Source organism: Zonotrichia albicollis, chromosome 6, assembly GCF_047830755.1.
Source record: "Zonotrichia albicollis isolate bZonAlb1 chromosome 6, bZonAlb1.hap1, whole genome shotgun sequence".
Classification (NCBI taxonomy): domain Eukaryota; kingdom Metazoa; phylum Chordata; class Aves; order Passeriformes; family Passerellidae; genus Zonotrichia; species Zonotrichia albicollis.
The window spans coordinates 61,281,462-61,301,283 of record NC_133824.1 but is presented as its reverse complement, the minus strand read 5'-3'; the positions used below and the strand labels follow the sequence as shown (position 1 = coordinate 61,301,283).

General features: G+C 44.7%; 1 protein-coding gene across 2 annotated transcripts in view; it reads right to left on the bottom strand.

Annotated features, from left to right (window-relative positions):
- Positions 1-782: 782 nt before the first annotated feature.
- Positions 783-19,822, bottom strand: part of DDHD1 (DDHD domain containing 1) — a 66,285-nt gene continuing 47,245 nt past the window's right edge. For both annotated transcript variants that reach the window (XM_074544058.1, XM_074544059.1), the window contains 6 exons: positions 15,098-15,360; positions 13,677-13,752; positions 9,366-9,515; positions 7,479-7,731; positions 4,287-4,466; positions 783-2,080 (listed from right to left, as the gene is read on the bottom strand). In XM_074544058.1, the coding sequence (XP_074400159.1) occupies positions 1,899-2,080; positions 4,287-4,466; positions 7,479-7,731; positions 9,366-9,515; positions 13,677-13,752; positions 15,098-15,360 (1,104 nt within the window). In that variant the 3' untranslated portion in view covers positions 783-1,898. The remainder of the gene's footprint in view (positions 2,081-4,286; positions 4,467-7,478; positions 7,732-9,365; positions 9,516-13,676; positions 13,753-15,097; positions 15,361-19,822) is intronic.

The window sequence follows — 19,822 nt, the reverse complement described above, 5'->3', positions numbered from 1 at the left end:
AAACACGAGGCTGTTTGCTGGAGCAGAGGCTTCCTCCTCTCAGGGGTTATTTTCCTTTCCTGGGATTGCTCATCCACCAGGGTAAACAGGTCAGGCAGGAGAGCTCCAATTCTCTTGAGGCCAGATGGGATCTTTCACAGATCCACACTGAAGCAAGGTCCTTTCCACCAGCTGAACGTTGGATATTCACTGCAGTGCTGTTTGTGTCATTTTCCCACTCCCCTCCACTCCTCCCTTCCCTTTCTCTTTGTTTCTCCCCCTTCAGAATTATTCCCAAATCCCCAACTCCAGCAGAGAATCCAAACTCCCAATTCTTTCATGGAAGGAGCAGCCCAAATAAATAGAATTTGGGAGAAGAGCCACTCTCTCCCCCCAGGCAGGGAACTCTGGGCTTTCCACAGCTCCAGCCACTGCTCTGGGCTGATGCTGCCACATCTGCTCACACTGAGAGCACAACGATTCACTCACCAACACCACAGCCCAGGCTTTTTGTTATTTTAAAATATTTTGCTCTTTTACAATATTTTGCTATTTTACAATATTTTGCTGTTTTAACTCAAGTTTAGGCTCTGCAGCTCCCACATGTGCCATCCAGATCATAAACACCTCAGGGAGAGGCAGCTCTGAGGGCAAATATCCAACACTCCTGCTCCAGAGCCCTGCTCTAAAATCTCAGCAATGACCCTCTGGTGTTTTATTTGGAGATCATTCCCTTTCATCCCAACACTTCCCTCTTGACTTCTGAATTAGTTTCAGATACAAACTTAATCTAAATGTTGGTATTCTCAGGCCTCACCAAGTTTATTTTATGGTGCCTCCCTCCCCCTGCACATAAATATACACATCCATATGTTTTTATACAAACACACACATGTATGGATTTAATTATGGTAAACAAAGGACAGCTGGGTCCTCTGCAAACCAATCTCACTTTTGGAACCTGAAAAAGCAAAGGCACTTACCTCTGAGAAGAAGGTGACTGATCTCATTTGTGTGAAACCACAAATATTTATTTTTAATGAAAAAATACTTAAAGTGTGCCACAGTGTCCATATATTCATTTGAATAGTAGTACAAAGATATGTATTTCTGAGAAAAAGTCTTAACACTGTAGAAAATAAATGTGGTTCTTAAATTATGTCAAAAGAAATCAGTAAAAAAGTAATGTTTTATACAGTGGAATAAAATGAAACGATTAGAGAGAATAATAAATTATAATTACAGTATTTCAAATATTTGCCTCATGCTTTTTTTTTTCTTTTTTTTTTCTGTTCAGCATTAGTTTCTAAATGTGTCACATAGGATAGGACCTCAGAAGCCAGCAGTCAGAATGGGCTTCCAATGTGGGAATAATTGGATGTGGAGCTGAATAAAGTCCTGGAAAAATGACACCACTGCTTGTAATTCACAGGTACATAAAACATCAGCACATGGCAGGTTTAGGTTTGTACTGAACATGTATTTTTTTTTTGTTAATGGAAATCAATTTAAGTTTGGTTTGTTGTTGTATTTTTTGTTTGTTTTGTTTTTTTTTTTTTTATTAACCCACTAATTTTTTTAAAATATTTTAATGAACTAAACAGCAATTATGGTCATTAACAAGGATGTCACCCAAGCACAACTGCTCATGGGATGCTACAATGCTGTCTTGGCTCTTTGTACAGCCCATGTTGACAGGAATTTGGAACCCTTTCAGGTCTAATTCAGCACTGCAAAACGTTGAAAACTATAAAGTGCTTTGAAATACAAATAACCTCTCCTCTTTAGAAATAGGAAAACCCCCCAAACATGCACTTAAACCTGAAACCTCCATGCCACTGGTCCTGCAGCTCTGCAGTCAAACATCTGCTTTGTGCCATTGGTTTTTCAAGTTTCCTCTCCTGTCCTCAGTCCAAGATTCAGAGAGTGTCTAAATTGGATTTGTCAGTCTCTTCTTGGTCTTGCTTGTACATGAAGGTGAGGAGGAAGAGGGCAATATCCAGAGATGACCAGTAAGCAGTGTGGGACGTGACTGCAGACCAGTATCTGCTCTCCACCAGACCTTCCCTGAGCTCAAAGTCGATCCTGTGCTCCAGTTCCACTGGGAAAGGAACAAGAAAAGGAACAAGAAAAGGAACAAGAGGGATGTCAGAGCTGCAGAAACCACCGGGGTGTTTCGGGTGCTCATTCTGCACAAACAACACACTCAGAATCTCTGTGTTTACATTTCACAGGGCACTCAACTAAACCAAGATTTAATAATACAGAAATACATTTTAATGCACCTCCTGCATTTAGCACAAACCTAAGAGAGTTAAAAAAAAAAAAAAGCAAAAAAAAGAAAACTATTCCTGGTCTTAGACATCTTTTCTGAATGATTCTGTGATTCTCAACTTGGGAAAAGACAGGGTTTTTTTCAAGCAGCTGTTTTCCTTATAGTAACTCTATAAATATATTTATTTATACTTGTTATGATAACTACAGAGAGATATCCAGCAAATGCTGAGGCCCCACTAGGAAACTTTTGGAAATAAATGGATTTCTTGCATTTTTAGTGTCTACACAAGGAGACTACACCCACTACTACAAGCCCTTCCTGCAAAGTCATCCCTCCACAGCTCTGCCCTTTTAATATCCTGATTATTCCAAGCATATTTCAGCAGTTACCCTTTTATTTCAATGGCTGCTTTGATTCATGCCACGTTCAAAGCAATTACCGCTGCATTTGAACTGGGCCAACGTGAACCTATTGCTAAGGCACTTCGGAAATAAAAAATAAAATAAAATAAAATAAAATAAAATAAAATAAAATAAAATAAAATAAAATAAAATAAAATAAAATAAAATAAAATAAAATAAAATAAAATAAAATAAAACAAAATAAAATAAAATAAAATAAAATAAAATAAAATAAAATAAAATAGACAAAAAACCTAAAAGCCTGCTGAGCTACAAAAGCCGAAGGCCCAGACGGAGTGGAAAATGCAGACATTTCTCAAAGGCAGTTTGAAGGAGTTTGGATTCTTGGCTGGAGGAGCACGGACAGGGAGCATCACACGGGCTCTGATTGCCCAGAGCTGCTCCCCACTCTGCAGCAGGCACAGGGAGCCAGGGAGCAGCAGCAGACAGGCAGAGCCATTTCCAAGCAGGAGAGTTTATATCCACACAAACCCCCGTGGCTGGGCAGGAAGGGCCATCGGAGAGGCCGTTCCGGGAGCTTGGGCGGGAGCCAAACCCCAGCAGAGCCCTGTGAGAGCAGAGCTCGGTGGGGATTGCATCATTCAGCTGCCAGCCCTGCTCCACGCTCTCCTTCTATGGAGCAGGGATGGCTTTCCAGCAGGGAGGGATGTGGGATCCATGCAGGAAGCTCTCAGCGTGCCAGCCCCCCTGAAATGACCCCCTTGGCAGCTCTGTCATGTTCCCTGTGCTGCTTCTCTGCTTCCCTCACGTCTCACCCCAAGCTTCCTGCCCTCAAACACTGACTCAGACAGGTTATCTGTTGCAATTGGTATGAACAGACAGCAATCCATCATGTGAACGCTGTCACAGGACACTTGTGACTCCCTCAATTGCAAAAAAACCCCCTGTGTGTCCTGCAGGAGTGCCAAGGGGGAGCTCAGAAATAAATCCAAGGAAGAATTTCCTGAGAGGAAGGACCTATGCTTTTCAAAAAACCCAGCTGCTAAAATTGCACTTTCTGTCCTGAGCAGTTCAGATCAGGACAAGGGCAGTTTCTGTTCCCAGTCATACATGTCTTAAAATCCAGATTGCTTCAGAATGGGAAATACATGGGGGAATTGGGAGTTTAGGTGGAAAAAAAAGGGTTTAAACTGTCAGAGGGCAGGGTTAGATGAGATACTGGGGAGAAATTCCTGGCTGGGAGGGTGGGCAGGCCCTGGCACAGGTGCCCAGAGCAGCTGTGGCTGCCCCTGGATCCCTGGCAGTGCCCGAGGCCAGGCTGGACAGGGCTAACCTGGGACAGTGGAAGGTGTCTCTGTGATGGGAGAGGTGGAATGGGATGAACTTTAAAGTCCCTTCCAATCCAACCCAGGAACAGATTCACAAAATCCCCAAATGCTTTGGGTTGGAGAGGACTTTAAAAATCATCTTATCCCACCCCTGCCATGGCCAGGGACACCTTCCACTGTCCCAGGCTGCTCCAAGCCCTGTCCAAGCTGGCCTTGATATTCAACATTTATTATTTTATGGCAAACCCACAACATCAAACCCTCTCATGTGCAGTTTTGGCATTTCCAGCCCTCACCCCACTCTGGTTTCCCTGGACCCACAGGGTGGGCACCACTCACCTGTGGGTTCGAGGAACCCCGAGCTGCTGTGGGGCAGAGGTGGGGTCCCAACAGTCGTGGCCTTCTTCTCATCCCCCTCAGGGCCATCTTTTCCTGTCTCCATGGTCTGGGGGGTGGCACTGGACCTGCCAAACCTGGAGAAGAGCATCCCACCGAGGCCCTTCCCGATGCTCGCGGCTCCTGCATCCAGCACAGAGGGGAAAAACACCCAAGATTCATCAATCAAACTGCAAGTTAATTAAAGCCACTGCAAATTAAAGCCACTGCAAATTAAAGCCACTGCAACACCCCTTCATTAGAGCTGAGGGATGGGAAACACTCCTGCTGCTTTCCTAGGGTGGGAACATCTGACTGTAGTGGGCTCTGTTCATCCCCAAACTCATCTCATTACAGCAAAAGCTGTAATTTGGAAGCTGTGTTCAGGGGGAAAAAGAGAAGCATGAAACACATCTGCAGAGAGAAATCTGACACTTTGAAAGATGTGTTGTGATTCCTCTTTCATAAATTCTAAGACAAAAATGCTTTCTAACAACTTTAGTGCCTTCTGCACTTAAAAATCCCAACAGCACATTTAAGAAATTTCTCTTATTGTTATTATATTCTTATTATTTCTTATATTCTTATTATTTCTCTTAATATTTTCTTAGGTCCACTGCCCTAACAGACCTTTAAAAATGTTACATCATCCTTTAAAAGGACTATTTGGGTTGCTCAGGAAGAGGGATATAAAAGTTAAGAGTAGTTTTGTCCTGTTTTATCCCGACTCTGCTGCCACCTCATGGACAAGACATTAAAGTCACTATAGAAACCCCCCAAAAAGGCACTCTGCTCTGAAATACCACATATTTCTACTTGAGGAAAAACTGCTTTTATATTCTTATTTGGTTGGGAAGACTCCTGGCACTAGGATTCTCCCAAATCCCACACAGGGAGCTGAAGAAAAGCCTTGAGTCAACAAAAACTGCAAGTGCATGATCAAGTATAAGCTCCAGTGAAGGGAATTTAAGCTCACTTAAACCAGGGCTTATTTTGACTCAGAAAGCCAGAAAGGAGCAGACTTTATATGAAACCAGCCTGAATTTCCTATTGCAGAATCATGAATTAAAGGTAACTGTATTGGGTTACATGGTGTGATTTTTCTGCTATTGGCCAATACCAGAAAATGCAATCAGAAGACAAGCTTTAATTTAATTTTTTCCCCATGAAGCAGAGTGGAAATTGTTAAATCACCAGGATGTTACTTCAATAAGGCAGACAAAAATAAGGCAGCAATAGCCTGAACTACATCATCTCCCCCAGCTTTGACTCCAATGGACATAAACTGTTTTTTTATTTCAAAGTAAATGTCAGCTGGGATTAAACCAAGCCAGGCACCTACAGAACTCACTGAACCCATCCTCTGCCAGCAGGGATTTTGGGGGTTGAAGATCTCCAGAGGTCACTTCCAACCTCAGCCACTCTTTAATTTTGTGCAAGGGACAGGAACAGAATAATGGAATGGTTTGGGTTGGAAGGGACCTTAAAGCTCAGCCAGTTTCAATTCCCTGCCATGGGCAGGGACACTTTCCACTATCCCAAATTGCTCCAAGCCCTGTCCAGCCTGGCCTGGGACACTTCCAGAGATCCAGGGGCAGCCACAGCTCCTCTGGAAAACCTCAGGGCTCTGGAAAACCTCTGCATCCTCACAGAGAATTCCTTCCCAATCTCCCATCCATCCCTGCCCTCTGGCAGTGGAAGCCATTCCCTGTGTCCTGTTCCTCCCAAGTCCTCTCCAGCTCTCCTGGAGCCCCTTGAGGCACTGGAAGCAGCTCCAAGGTCTCCCTGGATCCTTCTCTTCTCCAGGTGAGCACCCCCAGCTCCCATCCCATCTCCACAGTTTCCTTAGGACTGCATCCCAACCCCAGGGAGCAGCAAAGCTCCCCAAGGATCTCCCATCCCAACCCAGGGACAGAGGGGACATGACCTGTTGGAGCTCTGGATGCTGAGAATTCCAGATTTTCTGTGCTGACAGGCTCTGACGCCCAAGAGAACACTGCACTGACCTGAGGCTGTGGAGAAGCTTCCAGAATGGAATGACAGAGCTGGGATTGTGGGTGTGGGGTTTCATTAGAAGTGTGTGATATCACAGGATGGAAAACTCAGTGTTTGGGGTTTAGAATATAGAAATAAATATAAAGCAAGGTGGAGGTTCTAGGGTGAGGCTGCTCCTTCTTTGCCTTCTCCATGGGTTTGAGTGGTTTTGTGTAATTGGACAGAAAAGTCCTCAATGCAGACTGATCCAGTTATTGGGTTAAAAGTGAAAATAGTTCAGGTGTCATTTCTTAATTGGACAGTTTATCCTTAAAAGACCTTGTAGAGAAAGACAGTTTGCCATTCTGCAGCTTGTTAGTAGGATGCTGCAGAACTTACCACTTGTAACACAGGTAAGAAATAACAAACATCCAAGCCTGAACACGAAATTCCATCCCAAGCCCCTTCAACCCTGACCTCCACAGAGGCAGAAAAAGAAGCTGAGAACCAGCAGCTACCCAAGGTGCTGCCTCTCCCCTCGCAGGGACAGAGGGGACATGACCTGTTGGAGCTCTGGATGCTGAAAATTTCAGCTTTTCTGTTCTGCCAGGCTCTGACCCCCAGGAGAACACTGCACTGACCTGAGGCTGTGGAGAAGCTTCCAGAATGGAATGACAGACCTGGAATTGTGGGTGTGGGGTTTGAATAGAAGTGTGTGATATCACAGGGTGGAAAACTCAGTATTTGGGGTTTAGAATATAGAAACAGATATAAAGCAAGGTGGAGGTTCTAGGGTGAGGCTGCTCCTTCTTTGCCTTCTCCATGGGTTTGGGTGGTTTTGTGTAATTGGACAGAAAAGTCCACAATGCAGACTGATCGAGTTATTGGGTTAAAAGTGAAAATAGTTCAGGTGTCATTTCTTAATTGGACAGTTTATCCTTAAAAGACCTTGTATAGAAAGACAGTTTGCCATTCTGCAGCTTGTTAGTAGGATGCTGCAGAACTTATCACTTGTAACACAGATAAGAAATAACAAACATCCAAGCCTGAACACGAAATACCATCCCAAGCCCCTTCAACCCCGACCTCCACAGAGGCAGAAAAAGAAGCTGAGAACCAGCAGCTACCCAAAATGCTGCCTCTCCCCTCGCAGCCCAGCAGGACAGAGGGCACACTGCTTACCCAGGATGCTGGCTTTGCCAATGTTGGTGATGGACTCCCCGTAGTGGCGCCGCACCATGACCGGCGACGTGGTGGGGCTGGGCGCCGCCGAGGCGCTCTCGCTCTCCGGGGCTGAGGTAGCTTCTTTGCTGGGGTTCAGGAAACTTGGCTTCATGTGCTCGTAGGGGAGGGGGTTGGCTGTGTTGTACCAGTGGATCTGCACAGGTGAGATGTTGCTGTAGTGTTTCAGGATTAAGGGTTCTAATCTGTAGGCCTGGAAAGGGAATTCGGGGTGAAGATCAGTCCTGGGAGGACAAACTGGGAAAAAAAATCAGTTTTCCTTCCCATCCAGAGCTCCCTCCCACCTCAAATCCAGAATACCTCTCCTAAACAATGCCTAGGAGGTGACACAGTGATGTGTAACCCCTTTTAGTTTCACTATCACTGCCATATTTTCTGGAAAAATCCCTTCGCCAGGATTTCTCTCCTAGGAAGCTGAGAAGCCTCAGAGAAAAATGAAAGCAATAATTTTCTGATTTGCTTCTGCTGTGTTTGGCTGCTTTGGAACGTGTTTGGACATTGTTTATCAACAGGTGCATGTTTGATTGGTTTCATGTGAATTGTTTTGACTTAATGACCAATCAGGGTCAGGCTGTGTCAGGACTCTGGAAGGAGTCACGAGTTTTCATTATCATTCTTTGTAGCCTTTTGTCTGTATCCTTTCTCTATTCTTTAGTATAGTTTAGTATGGCATTCTTCAATATAATATAATATCACAAAATAATAAATTAGCCTTCTAAGAACATGGAGTCAGATTCATCAATTTCCCTCCTTCAATGGGGACCCCAGAAACCACCACAGTTTCACAGCTGGAAGATTTATCAGCTGCAGAGCTGCCTGTGAGCTCACTTTTGCACATCTCTGCACCACCTGCACTACAACACTCGTACTACATGTTGTTACCAACACACAGGTTCCTAACAGATGGCTTCACTGAGAGAACAAACTTCATGTGAAGTTAAGCTGATTCTAACACAATAAACAGGAATTGGCTGTGTAAACATTTTGTTTGATGGCTCTTTGTTGACCCCTGTGCAAACCGTGAGTTATGTTTACTTAAAAAATATTTTCCTGTTATTATTTATTTATCTTTGTCCACTTAGATGTAGAAAAGCATCTTGCATTTTTTTATTTTAAAATTGAGTGAACTTACTATTTGCAGAGTGGAACCAATTGTCCCTGATAATCCAGGAAAATTCTGGAGTAGCTAGAACTGAACATGACCATGTTTGGATTGAAGTCTGAAGATATTTAAATTCAGCTACTTTAAACAGGAAAGCATCCCCAAATTGCTGTTGTAGATGAAATTCCCTATCCAATTTGCATCAGAGAAACTACCAAGGGGATGCAGATCAAAGGTCCAGTAACTAATTTGGTAACAGCCAACATTGGCTGCTGTGGAAAAAGGAAAAGGCAAGCTACACCAATAATCCTCTCCCAAATACTATCAACAAACTTTTACTAGTAGGATCCTTTGGGAAAAAAAGAAATCAGTCTTTGCTTTTCTATATTATCTTGTAAACTGCTTGTGAAGCCTTTTTAAACAGCAAAAATATATATTTTAATGGAAGCCAGGAAGTAAAACACAAAATCCTTGTCTAAAAAAGGATTATTTCTTTGGGGGAAAAAAAATCAGAATAAGCCAAAATCTTATGCTTATTACTATGAAAAGAGAACCAAAATATATGTTATTTATGGCAATTACTTGTAGGAAATGTAATTCTACAGTTCCAAACCCCAAGCCATTGCATAACAACCATGAACAAATAATCCTGTGCTGGATTCCCACGTTATCCCAGAGCTTAAAACCAGCAGGGCAGAGGCTTGGGAGGGCAGTGAGAGACTCACCACTGGATCTGTGGGGTGGAAGATGTTCAGCAGGCGGTTGCAGATGGCTCTGGGCAGGATGTGGTCCTGGCTGCCGCTGGTGCCGGGACGGATCCCACGCAGGGCCAGGAACACGGCCAGGGGGGATCCCATACAGAAGAAATTCTCAACCTGGGGAGAGATTTCATAAGGATGGAATTGATGTTTCCTGACACTGCATTTGGTTTCTCTCTCCATTTCTTGGTTTCAGCGGAGGGACTCAAAGTGTTGGTTGGTCCAAACAGGGTAGAACAACATAACATCAATGAATGAGGGTTCAACTGCCCTTGGCTGCCTGCTGGGGTGCTAAAAGCAAAAATCAAGTTGGATATTTGAACTCAGAGAGGTCCACCAGCACTGGAAAGGATGGAGCAAGAAGACTTTGGAGACACGAAAGGAAAAACAAAGCCTGGATGTGGCACTGGGTGCCAGGTTGAGTTGAGGTGCTGGGGCTGGGCTGGACTCCAGGATCCTGAAGGTCTCTTCCAGCCCAGTGAATTGAGTCTGATTTCTCCTGGAGCTTCCCAGACCTCCCAGTCCTCCTCATTCTGTTCCTAACCAAGTTCTCCATGATTTTCTTGCTACACACAGCTGGTGCTAAGTGAACAGAGCGGTGCTTGTCCCCAGAGCCACCATGTCCCAGGAGCAGGAACAGCCACCGGGACCCTCTGATGTCACCCAAAGCTGCTGTGACCTCGCTCTCAACTCCTGCCTCCAACACCAACTGAGTAAATCTGAGCTGCCACATCTGAGAAGTCACTGAACCTGCATTTTGGGGTCATTACAACCAACCACAACTCTGACCCCCCACTACCAACCCTCAGGCATCACCTCCTAAAACCATCAAATGGAAAACTCAGTGGTAAAAGACATTTCCCTAAATCAAAATGACCTTTCAGCCTTTATTTTCTTACTTGAAAAATTAATTTTACCATTGTCAAATGCTCAGCCAGCGAGAGAAATTGCTGAATTCTTGCTAAATGCACATGGAGGATCCTTGGAATGCCACGTGCCTTCCCTGTATGTCAGCACATGGAATGAGGGCAGGGGAATAATGGTCCCTTTCATCTCTTGGATTCCAGTGCTGCACAAAACATTCCTCCTCCTCTGTTTTGGCACTGGCACCACCCCTCTTCCTTCCAAGAGAAGTCCCAACTTGATGGAAAAAGTACAAACTCGACCTTCAGCATGGTTATTCCATGTCACATGCTGCACAGCACTGCTCTGTCATTAAACTGTCACTTGGTGCAAAGCTCCTTTCCTTTCCTCAAAGCTCCTCTCCTTTCCTCAGCCCAAGTTTCACACAGATCTTGTGTGTTGGCAGCTTGGACAAAAAGCTTTTTTATCTTCAAACACAGCAGAAAGAGACATTCCCAGTGCAATCCTTTAAATTGAATAAGTAACCTCCAACCCTGTCCATCTGATATCCCTGTGTCAAGCACCTGAAAGGCACAATTATGGTTTTTCTGCTTTAGGGAGGAATCAGACAGTGCCTGCCAGGTTGCACTCAGCAGAGGACACTCAAAAGGGACTGGGAAAACCCTCCAAAGGTAACTGGTTTCAGTGGTCACAAGGTGTGTGGCTTTTGTCCCAAGGTTGGCCCATCATTTCTATTGATAAACAGTGCTGGAGTCCCCATCCCTGTAGGGTTTTGATGTGGATGTGGCCCTTGGGGACATGGTTTAGAGGTGGACAGGTCTTCTCCAACCTTAATTCCATGATTCTTTACCCCAAATACTTTAATCTGCAGCCATTAGACTGTCAGTGCTGTTGCAAGGTGGCTGAAGATCAGGCTGCTGTATTATAAAACCTAGTGGGAATAAAAGATCAAAATCTTTCTAGAAAATATTTATTAATTTTGGTTGTTTCTCCTGCAATCAGGAGTGGGGCATTTTCCTGTAAATGTTAACAACACAGAAGATGTGTTTATGAAATGACCTTTGAGAGAACTCCTCTCCTGGTTATGATTCATAAACAGAAGGCTTAATGAATTTATTTGTATTTTAAGCAGAAGCTGAGCCAAGCAATCATCCATTCAAGTTAGCACTGCAGTATTTTCATAATTAGGTGAAGGAAAAAAAAAAGCTGAATGAGTCAAGAGAAGTGAGGCAGCAGAGCCCTTTAGTGCTGGGCACAAAGAACAGGAGGTACAGGCTGGACCTTCCACCAGCCTTGGCTGAGTGAGAGGTGCTGAGGAACCCTGAAGTCTTTTGGGCCAGGACATTGCAAGGCCAGATTTAAATGCATTTCCATGGCAGCCCTAAGGAGCAACTGAGGCACATCCTGCTCTCCTCTTCCCTACCATGACTGGAATTCATCCTAAATAAAAAATTCCCAATTTTCATACACCAGAGGTATGCAGGGGCTGGTGTCACACCATGCCCCATGTTCCTATGATCTTCAGCCCCTCACCCTTTAACTCCAGCTCCTCTTCCAAGGCTGGTGGGGAGAAGGCTGTGATTCTAAATCTTAAATTTACAACGGGTGTTGGTTTAAACTCCCACTGCTCCTGTTGGTCCAGCAGGCAATTCCATTATCCCATCTGAGGAGAAGCAGAGAAACAAAAGATCCCTCTCCCTCAAGTTCCCGCTCTTGTGGCTTGCCCAATATTTCATTAGAAAACAACACACCCCATATCTTCATGTTTTGTGGGGTTTTTTCTCCCTGTGGAGTCAATACCTTCATTTTCTCTAGTATTAAGCATGAACCAAGCAAACTGCTGTTTTTCTTCCTGCATTTGTCTTGCCAAAAGCAACTTTGTGCTTGCTCAACATCAAGCACAACTCTCCTTCATGTGGCACCAGTGACTCTGTCCCATCCTGGGAACCCTGATATTTTTTTTCAGTCCATGGAAGAGCCAAGGGATGGGTGGGTGGTTTCTGAACCAGGCTGTTCTCTCTCAACAAGCCAGCCACGCTCAGTGAGCTGGACTGCCCTGCTGATGAGCAATCCTGTTCCAGCTGCTCTGTTGAAATCCTCCCTTGCCATCATTTCCTTGGAAAGCTTCTCCCTCTGGAGCTCTGCCTCAAGCCATGGGAGTCACCAGTCTGAAACCTCACAGAAACAAAACACCTCCCTGTCAGGAAGGGTGAGAAAAAGGATGAACTGCACTGGAAATGCTGCCTGAAGATTACAGATCTAGCTTATCAGTTTAGGTAGATAAAGTCCTCTTTTTCTAAAATTTCTTCCCCATTTTTTTCCTCCTCTCCATCTAAAAATCAACTGTCGAAAAACTCTTCAGTTTAAAACCAAGTGAGTGAAGAATAATCCTTCCCAGAGCTGGGGGAGGACCAGCCTGACTCCAGCTTCCTTGATGGGAGAGATAATAGCCTGACACATGCTTTCAAGCACTGATGAAAAGAAGAAGGCTGTGACAACATGAATTATGGCTGGTTTCCTCTTTTTTTATGGCTCAACATTGACCTTGGCTTCCAGGAGCCCTTCTGAACTCATAAGGAAAGAAAAATGGCAAGTTAAGAAACAATAATCCGCTTAATTCTCATCTATCATGTCACATTTTCATGGTTTAATACTTCAGGATGGAGTTGAGCAACTGGTGAGTGTTGCACATCCCACCCAGGAGCTGGAAAATGCCTTTTCCCAAAGATAAGGAATTCTAGCAATTTGTACAGCTGATTAGCAAGCAAGCTGCTTCATGAGATTGAAAGAGTGCTAACTGTCAGAGCAGAATCATTTGGAAGGAAAATCCTCTCCTGGAGGAAATTCAATCAGATTTGCTCAGAGATGTGACATGCTAGAAGGAGTCCCCAAGGAAGATGGATTATTCAATGGAGTAGAAGTGAAACTCTTTAAAATATGTGATTGATGTAATCTGCCAAATGGTTTTTACCTTCCCACAGAATTGTGTGTGTGTGTATAATAACTAGGTTTATGTATCAAAATTATTTGTAATCTATATATTCGCGTATATATTTACATATAATTTAATATAAACATATATAACAGAATCCCAGAATGGTTTGGGTTGGAAGGGACCTTTTAAAGCTCAGCTCATTCCAACCCCTTGCTATGGGCAGGGACATCTCCCACTACCAGACCAGGTTGCTCAAAATTTATTACAAATACAGCATTGCAATAAATAACCATAATCCATGAATACAACAAAATTTTTACATATATGTACACACACTTTATCCAACATCCAAATTATTCTGCCAAAATCATGTCTAGGGTCATGGGAAAAAAATAAAAGTAAGCAGAATAACTCACACTGCAGGTGTATTTTTACAGCAAGCACAAAAATTCAGCAGAAACCTCTTAAAACATACATACCTTAAATTTTAAGACAGGTGGTTTTGATATGGTGGATGCCTTTAACTCATGTAACCTCTCTTCTATCTCTCTCAACCTAGAAAATAGAGATCTTTCTGAGATCCAATAAAAAATGCAGCTTTAACCTCTCTGATCCAAACAGGCATTCCTGTGGGGTCCAACAGTTTTGTCTGCTGGGAAGAGAGAGGGATGGTGTCAGTATTTCCTGGAGCAGCTCAACTCATCAACAATCAATGTCTGTCAATTCCTGTTTCTCTGGCCACAGAAGGAATCAATCCACACATGACAATTCCCCTGCTCACCACCCCAAGCCTGTGCCCACCCTGCTTCCTCAGGAGCAGCTGACTCACCTCCTGTTTCCTTGGTGATTTTGCAGCCAAATCACCTGCTTTATTTTGTTTTAAAACCCCCAAAATAACAACAAAGCCCCAGGAAATGGTCTGGGCATTATGGAGTTCTGTATGGAGGTGGAATTTCTGGAGGATGGTGTCCCACCCTTTAAACCCCCATGAAAAAAAAGCTTGTTCACCTGCTTTTCTAGCTGGCCTGAATTAAAAAGCAGCTACAATGTGAAGCACACATATGGATGGGTAGAACTGTTCCCAGTGCCAGTGAATTCTAGAAGTTACAGGATGTCAGGAGTCTATTTCCCATCATTTCACACTGAAGGGACAGCCACTCACTCTGTGCAGAATGCCAGTGTCAAATGACACGTGGGATTCTGTGGAAGCACCTCAGGAGATGCCTAAGGAGCTGGAGCAGAGTGTGAAAGTGGCCATTTCTCCCTGATTATATGTTTGTGACAGGCCTGAAGGGTCATCTTATCACTGCAACACTTCAGTAGGTTTCTAAACTTCCTTTTTCTCAGAAATCCTGCACTGAGTCCAGGCCTGCAGCTGACAGAGACATCCTGCACCCATCCCTGGTGAGACACATCCTGACTGCCACCACAGCAGGGCTGCTGCTAAATTAATGCTTCCCAAGAACCACCAATACTCAGACTGGTTTCAGGCAGGAACCAAAGCCTGTGATTCATCATTTGTCATCTCCCACTTGAACGACTGAGGATGCTAATTTTAGATTCTCCAATGGGTGTCTCACAGCACCACAGCATCCCCAGCCCTGGAAGTGTCCAAGGCCAGGTTGGATGAGGCTTGGGAGCAACCTGGGATAGTGGAAGGTGTCCCTGGCCATGGCAGGGGGTTGGAGCTGGATGATCTTGAAGGTCCCTTCCAACCCAAACCGCTCCATGGGCCAGTGTGGATTCAGAGCTCCCAGTGCTGTGTTTAGCATTATCACCCAGCCCCAGCAGAAGAACACCAACCACCAAAGATAAGAGCCCTGGAGGGCTCTGGAAACACCCAGAGGGTGCTCTCCAGGGCTGTGTTATCTCCCCTGATCCCTGGCAGAGGGGGCATTACCGTTGCTTGGTCAGGTAAAGCTCCTCCAGCAGACGCCGCTCCTCGTAGCTCATCCAACTCTCCTCCAGCTCCTCCTCCTCCTTCTGCAGCAGCTGCTCATAGAGCCTGACTGGATTCCAGCCAGTCATGATGTCGTAGGTGATGACACAGCCCAGGGAGTGGGACACGATGGAGACCTTCCCTCCCTTCTCCTCGAACTCAGGGTTCCGGGAGCAGAACAGGGAGTAGAGGCGGTTCAGCTCCTGCTGCAGCCCCTTCACCAGCTGTGCCAAGAAGGAGAGGACACAGGGTTTAGTATCCACATCTTGCTGCTCCAGGTGATGTTCAGGAATGTTCCCACCCCACACTGACCCACTTCTGTTAAATCAGGCTGGGAAGATGAGCTCAATCCCATGGCCAGCAGGAACTGCCTGGCTGATGGTCACTGGCTCCAGAAGCTCATCCCTCCCTCCAGAGCCACCACACAGGACATGTGGTGACCCTAAAACTGCTGCACTGCACTGCCCAAAGCATCAAATTGAAATAAACACTTCAGTAAATTACACACTTCAACAGTTCAAACACTCCAAGCTGTGCTTGAAGTACTGAACCGAACACTCTGAGGTGAGCAACACCTGGTTCTCAGTGGCACACCAGTGATTGTTGGCACAGTGGTATTTCCCTTCTTGCTGGATTCTATTCCATTTTCTGCAGCACTGAGCACAAGAGCATTCCTCTTGTATCAAGGTTCAGCTCTTTTTTTAATTTGAGGAGGATGGAAGGAGCCTGAGCCACACATGACCTGCAATCAACCTGATGCCTTGTTCAGGCTGCCCTAGAGCAGAGGCTGGATGGAGCTCCAGAATAAAGCAGGGATTTATCCAAAGCATCTCCTCCATGGATCCACCTTGGGCAGCACCAGAGCCCAGCCAGGGCTGCACCCAAGATCAACCAAAATGGCCCCAAAATGCACGGCCGGGCACGGGCTCTGTCCCTGGGATCAGTTCTGCTCCATTTGCACCTTGCAGTTCATTGTCCCATCCCAGCTTTAGCCCAGGCAGTCCCACCCTGCTTGTTTTTCTCTCTGCAGCCCACGGGGTTTGTGCTCCTGGGCTGAGATTTGGGTCATTTGTCCTTGGTGCCCAGCTGGAGCAGGAATTGTTTTGTCTCCCTGCTCTGTGCACAGAGCTCAGAACTGCCCCTCATCAGAACCATCCCCTGATATGGAGCCCAGACCCTCACACTAAAGCAGCACAGAAGGTGAAAAATAGAAAATCTAAACCCTGAGGCATCAGCCCAACCCACTTCACCACCTCCTAAGGCTTCTCCCACAGACTAAACAAGCTCAAACACCTCCCAGAAGAATCAATGAGGCAGCAGTGGATTGAGCTGATGGTTTTCCCTGTCAGCTGCTCTGCTCCTCCAGAGGGAGCAGGGAAATGCAGCACCTTCATCTGTTTCTGAGCAGATCAAACAGTGCAACAAAGAAGCTGCATCAAATCCCATCCTCCCAGCTGGCCTCTGTGCACAGAGCTCACCATCCCCTACAATGACGCTCAGACCCACACACTAAAGCAGCACAGAATGTGAAAAATAGAAAAACTAAAACCTGAAGCATCAAACTCACATCTCTGCCATCTCTTGGCATCACCCTACTAAACAGCTCATACTCCCTTCTCCCTTCATCCCTGTGAGCAACAGGGGACTGGGAAGAGAGAAATCCACTCAAATGGATGTGCTCAGACTGCAGTGAGAGCCTGGATGGGTTCTGGGAAAATATCCTCAAATTGCTTTTGGGTCTCAGTAAAGCAGGCTTGAACTCATCAAATAAAACAGGCTTGAACTCATCAAATAAAACAGGCTTGAACTCATCAAGCTTTTCCATTCTCCTCCCCAGTGCCTGGCTGAAAGGAGAGGCCTCTTCCTCTCCTCCTTCCCTTCCTACACCTGCACCTGCTGGGAATTATTCCCAAGGAATCAGAATGAAACGATGCTGCTAAAAAATGAAAAGCCTCATCTCAGGTAAGATGATGATACAGGAACTAAAAAAAGACAAAAAAGAGACAAACAGAGGCAGAATTTGAACATTTGATATAAACAATGTTTAAAAAACCAGTTTTCTGGTTATAGGTTTCCTGGAGGGATTTTGGGGGAAAAGCAGGAGTGCAACATGGTTCTTAAACAGCACAGACCAATCCTATTGTACTACAGGAATAAATAAATATACCAATGTAGGTCCTATGTTCATGGAGTGTCTGAGAAGCTTATCTGCCCCAAACCCTACCCTGCAGGATAAAAAGGTACAGCTTCCCATAAAGTATTTTAGAGAGAAACACTGGAAACCATGAGATTTGGGAACTGGCCAACAAAAAACAAACAAACAACAACAAAAACCAACCAACCAAAAAACCACAAAAAATCCAAAACCAACAAAAAAATCAAGACAAAAAAACCCCCCAAACCAACCAATCAAACAAACAAGCAAGCCAACAAAATAAAAACCCAACAAACAAACCCAACAAAAAAAAAAACAACCCAAACATCCCCAAACCAAACAAAAACAAATAGAAAAAATCCAGCTTTGCCTGTGAAACTCAGCATGGAAACTGAGCAATGCTTCCAGGCTGTGGCAGGCAGGACAAACAAGAGAGTGCAAATCATTCCCTTGTTAGCAAGAGGAAATTAAAACCACGGAACATATAATTTCAGCATGATTTTTCAAGAGCCTGAGTCATTACTGAATATAAATATGAATGGCACCAGAAGTGCCAGTGTTTGATACACATTTTACTGAGTGAGAATCCACACAACAAACGCTGTGTCTGCAGCACTGGGAGATGATTACCAGAGCCCTGCAGCAGCTTGCAGAAAGGAGCAGCAAAACACCCATTTTCAAGTAGTTTTGACTGTGGTGTTGCCTCTTCTTCCATTTGGGTCTACACAGAGTCTGGGCACAAACTTCCACACATGAACAGGCAGAGCTGGAGCTGGAAATGTCACTCAGGATGAGCTGGGGCTGGCTGGTATGGTCTCCATTTAAAAAGGTTTTGATTAAAATCCAGAACAAAATAGCAATAATCAGTTGAAATCAAAGTGTTTTGAGGATTCCTGCCAGATATAGGGAAATAATCTTCTGGCATTGTGGCATTTCCATTATAAAGATCTGATCTTGTAAACATAAAAAAGAATATTTCTTGGAAAATCCTGGTTGGAAACTGAGTCCAGCCATGTTTTTAATCCTCCTCCTCCCTAAAAACTTGCTGTTACTGGGAAATTCAGCACAAACATGGACATAACTAAGAAAAAAATTTCCAAATAGGTGCCCATTTGCAATTTTGCAGACCAGAATCCAAGCACTGAATTCAACCAAATCATCTGATGAAGACAATTCCTGAACTCCAGATCCCCCAGGTAATTGTGGAGTGGAAGATCTGCTCTGGGAAAGGCTCCAGAATTCCAGGCCCTGGGAATGGTCTGGTTTGCTGCTCTGCCAAAACCAGGAGCCCTGCACCTGCAGTGAGCACTTATGCAGGTTGGTGTCCTGCCAACAGTCCTGTGCCAGCCCTAAGATTAGAAACTGAACCTTTGTGCTGCAGAGTAGGGAAAAAAAAAAGGAAAAAAATAAAAGGAACTGAAAAGAAAATGAATATTCATTTAAAGTCCCAGCTTAAAACGTGCTTGGTTAAGCAGTATATGAAGCTGAGGTAATATTTATTGGGGGATGATGTTTAAGGTCCCGTCCAATCCAAGCCAGTCTATGATTTAATCCTGATTTGCTTTCTTAGTCTTAAAAAGCATAAAATATTCCAACTTGTGAAAGAAAAGTTTGAACAGGGTTTTAGTGCAGTAAATGCAACATGAACTGCTTTCAAACCTTTTGTAGTTACAGCTTGGCAGGTCCTAAAAATCCATGTAAAAATATTTCTAAAACCACTTTACATTGCCTAAAATCAGTCAATTTTTTTGTTGGATTTAAACATGAAAAATATGATTGCCTATCAAATTTCCTCTCGTAAATGGCATCACTGTAATAAATTTTTAAAGAGCTGATCTTGTTATGCATAGCTTGTCTTTCTACTCCCTCTAAAGGGTCTCAATTAAAGGTTCACTTAAAATAATATAAAAAAAAGACCACTCAAAAAATAAAACAATTCCCTTCCCAGCCTCCCAAACCCAGGATATCCAAGTGGCTGCTCCATTCTGCACCTCATGGTTGGGTCACAGATAATGGTGCCTCCTCCTGAGCTTACTGACAGCTTCTCCTGCTCCACTGTAGCTCCATCCAAGGAATTCCTGCTGAAATCAGCCCTGTTCTCACTGACTGCCCTGCCAGCCCCAAACCTCAGCACCTGCTGCTCCATGGGGTCTACTGTGCTTGGGAAGCACCTGCTGGTTCTGCAGGAATCACCCAAAAATATCAGGAATGGTGGGAACAGCGGAATGCAGCATGACCAGACTCCCTTCTCTCTTGGCAGCTCCCCTCTTCCATCCTCCCTCCCAGTTCCCAGCTCATTTTGGGGACAGTGGGAGCTCCCAGCTCTCCATAGGGCTTTCTTTACAAAAAGCCTGGAGATTCCTTGAGTTCCCTAAACCAGGGATTGTGGCTTTGGTCCCACCTGGGTCACCAGAAACTGATGCCTTGTGCAGGCTGCCCTAGAGCAGAGGCTGGATGGAGTTCCAGAATAAAGCAGGGATTTATTCAAAGCATCTCCTCCATGGATCCACCCTGGGCAGCAGCAGAGCCCA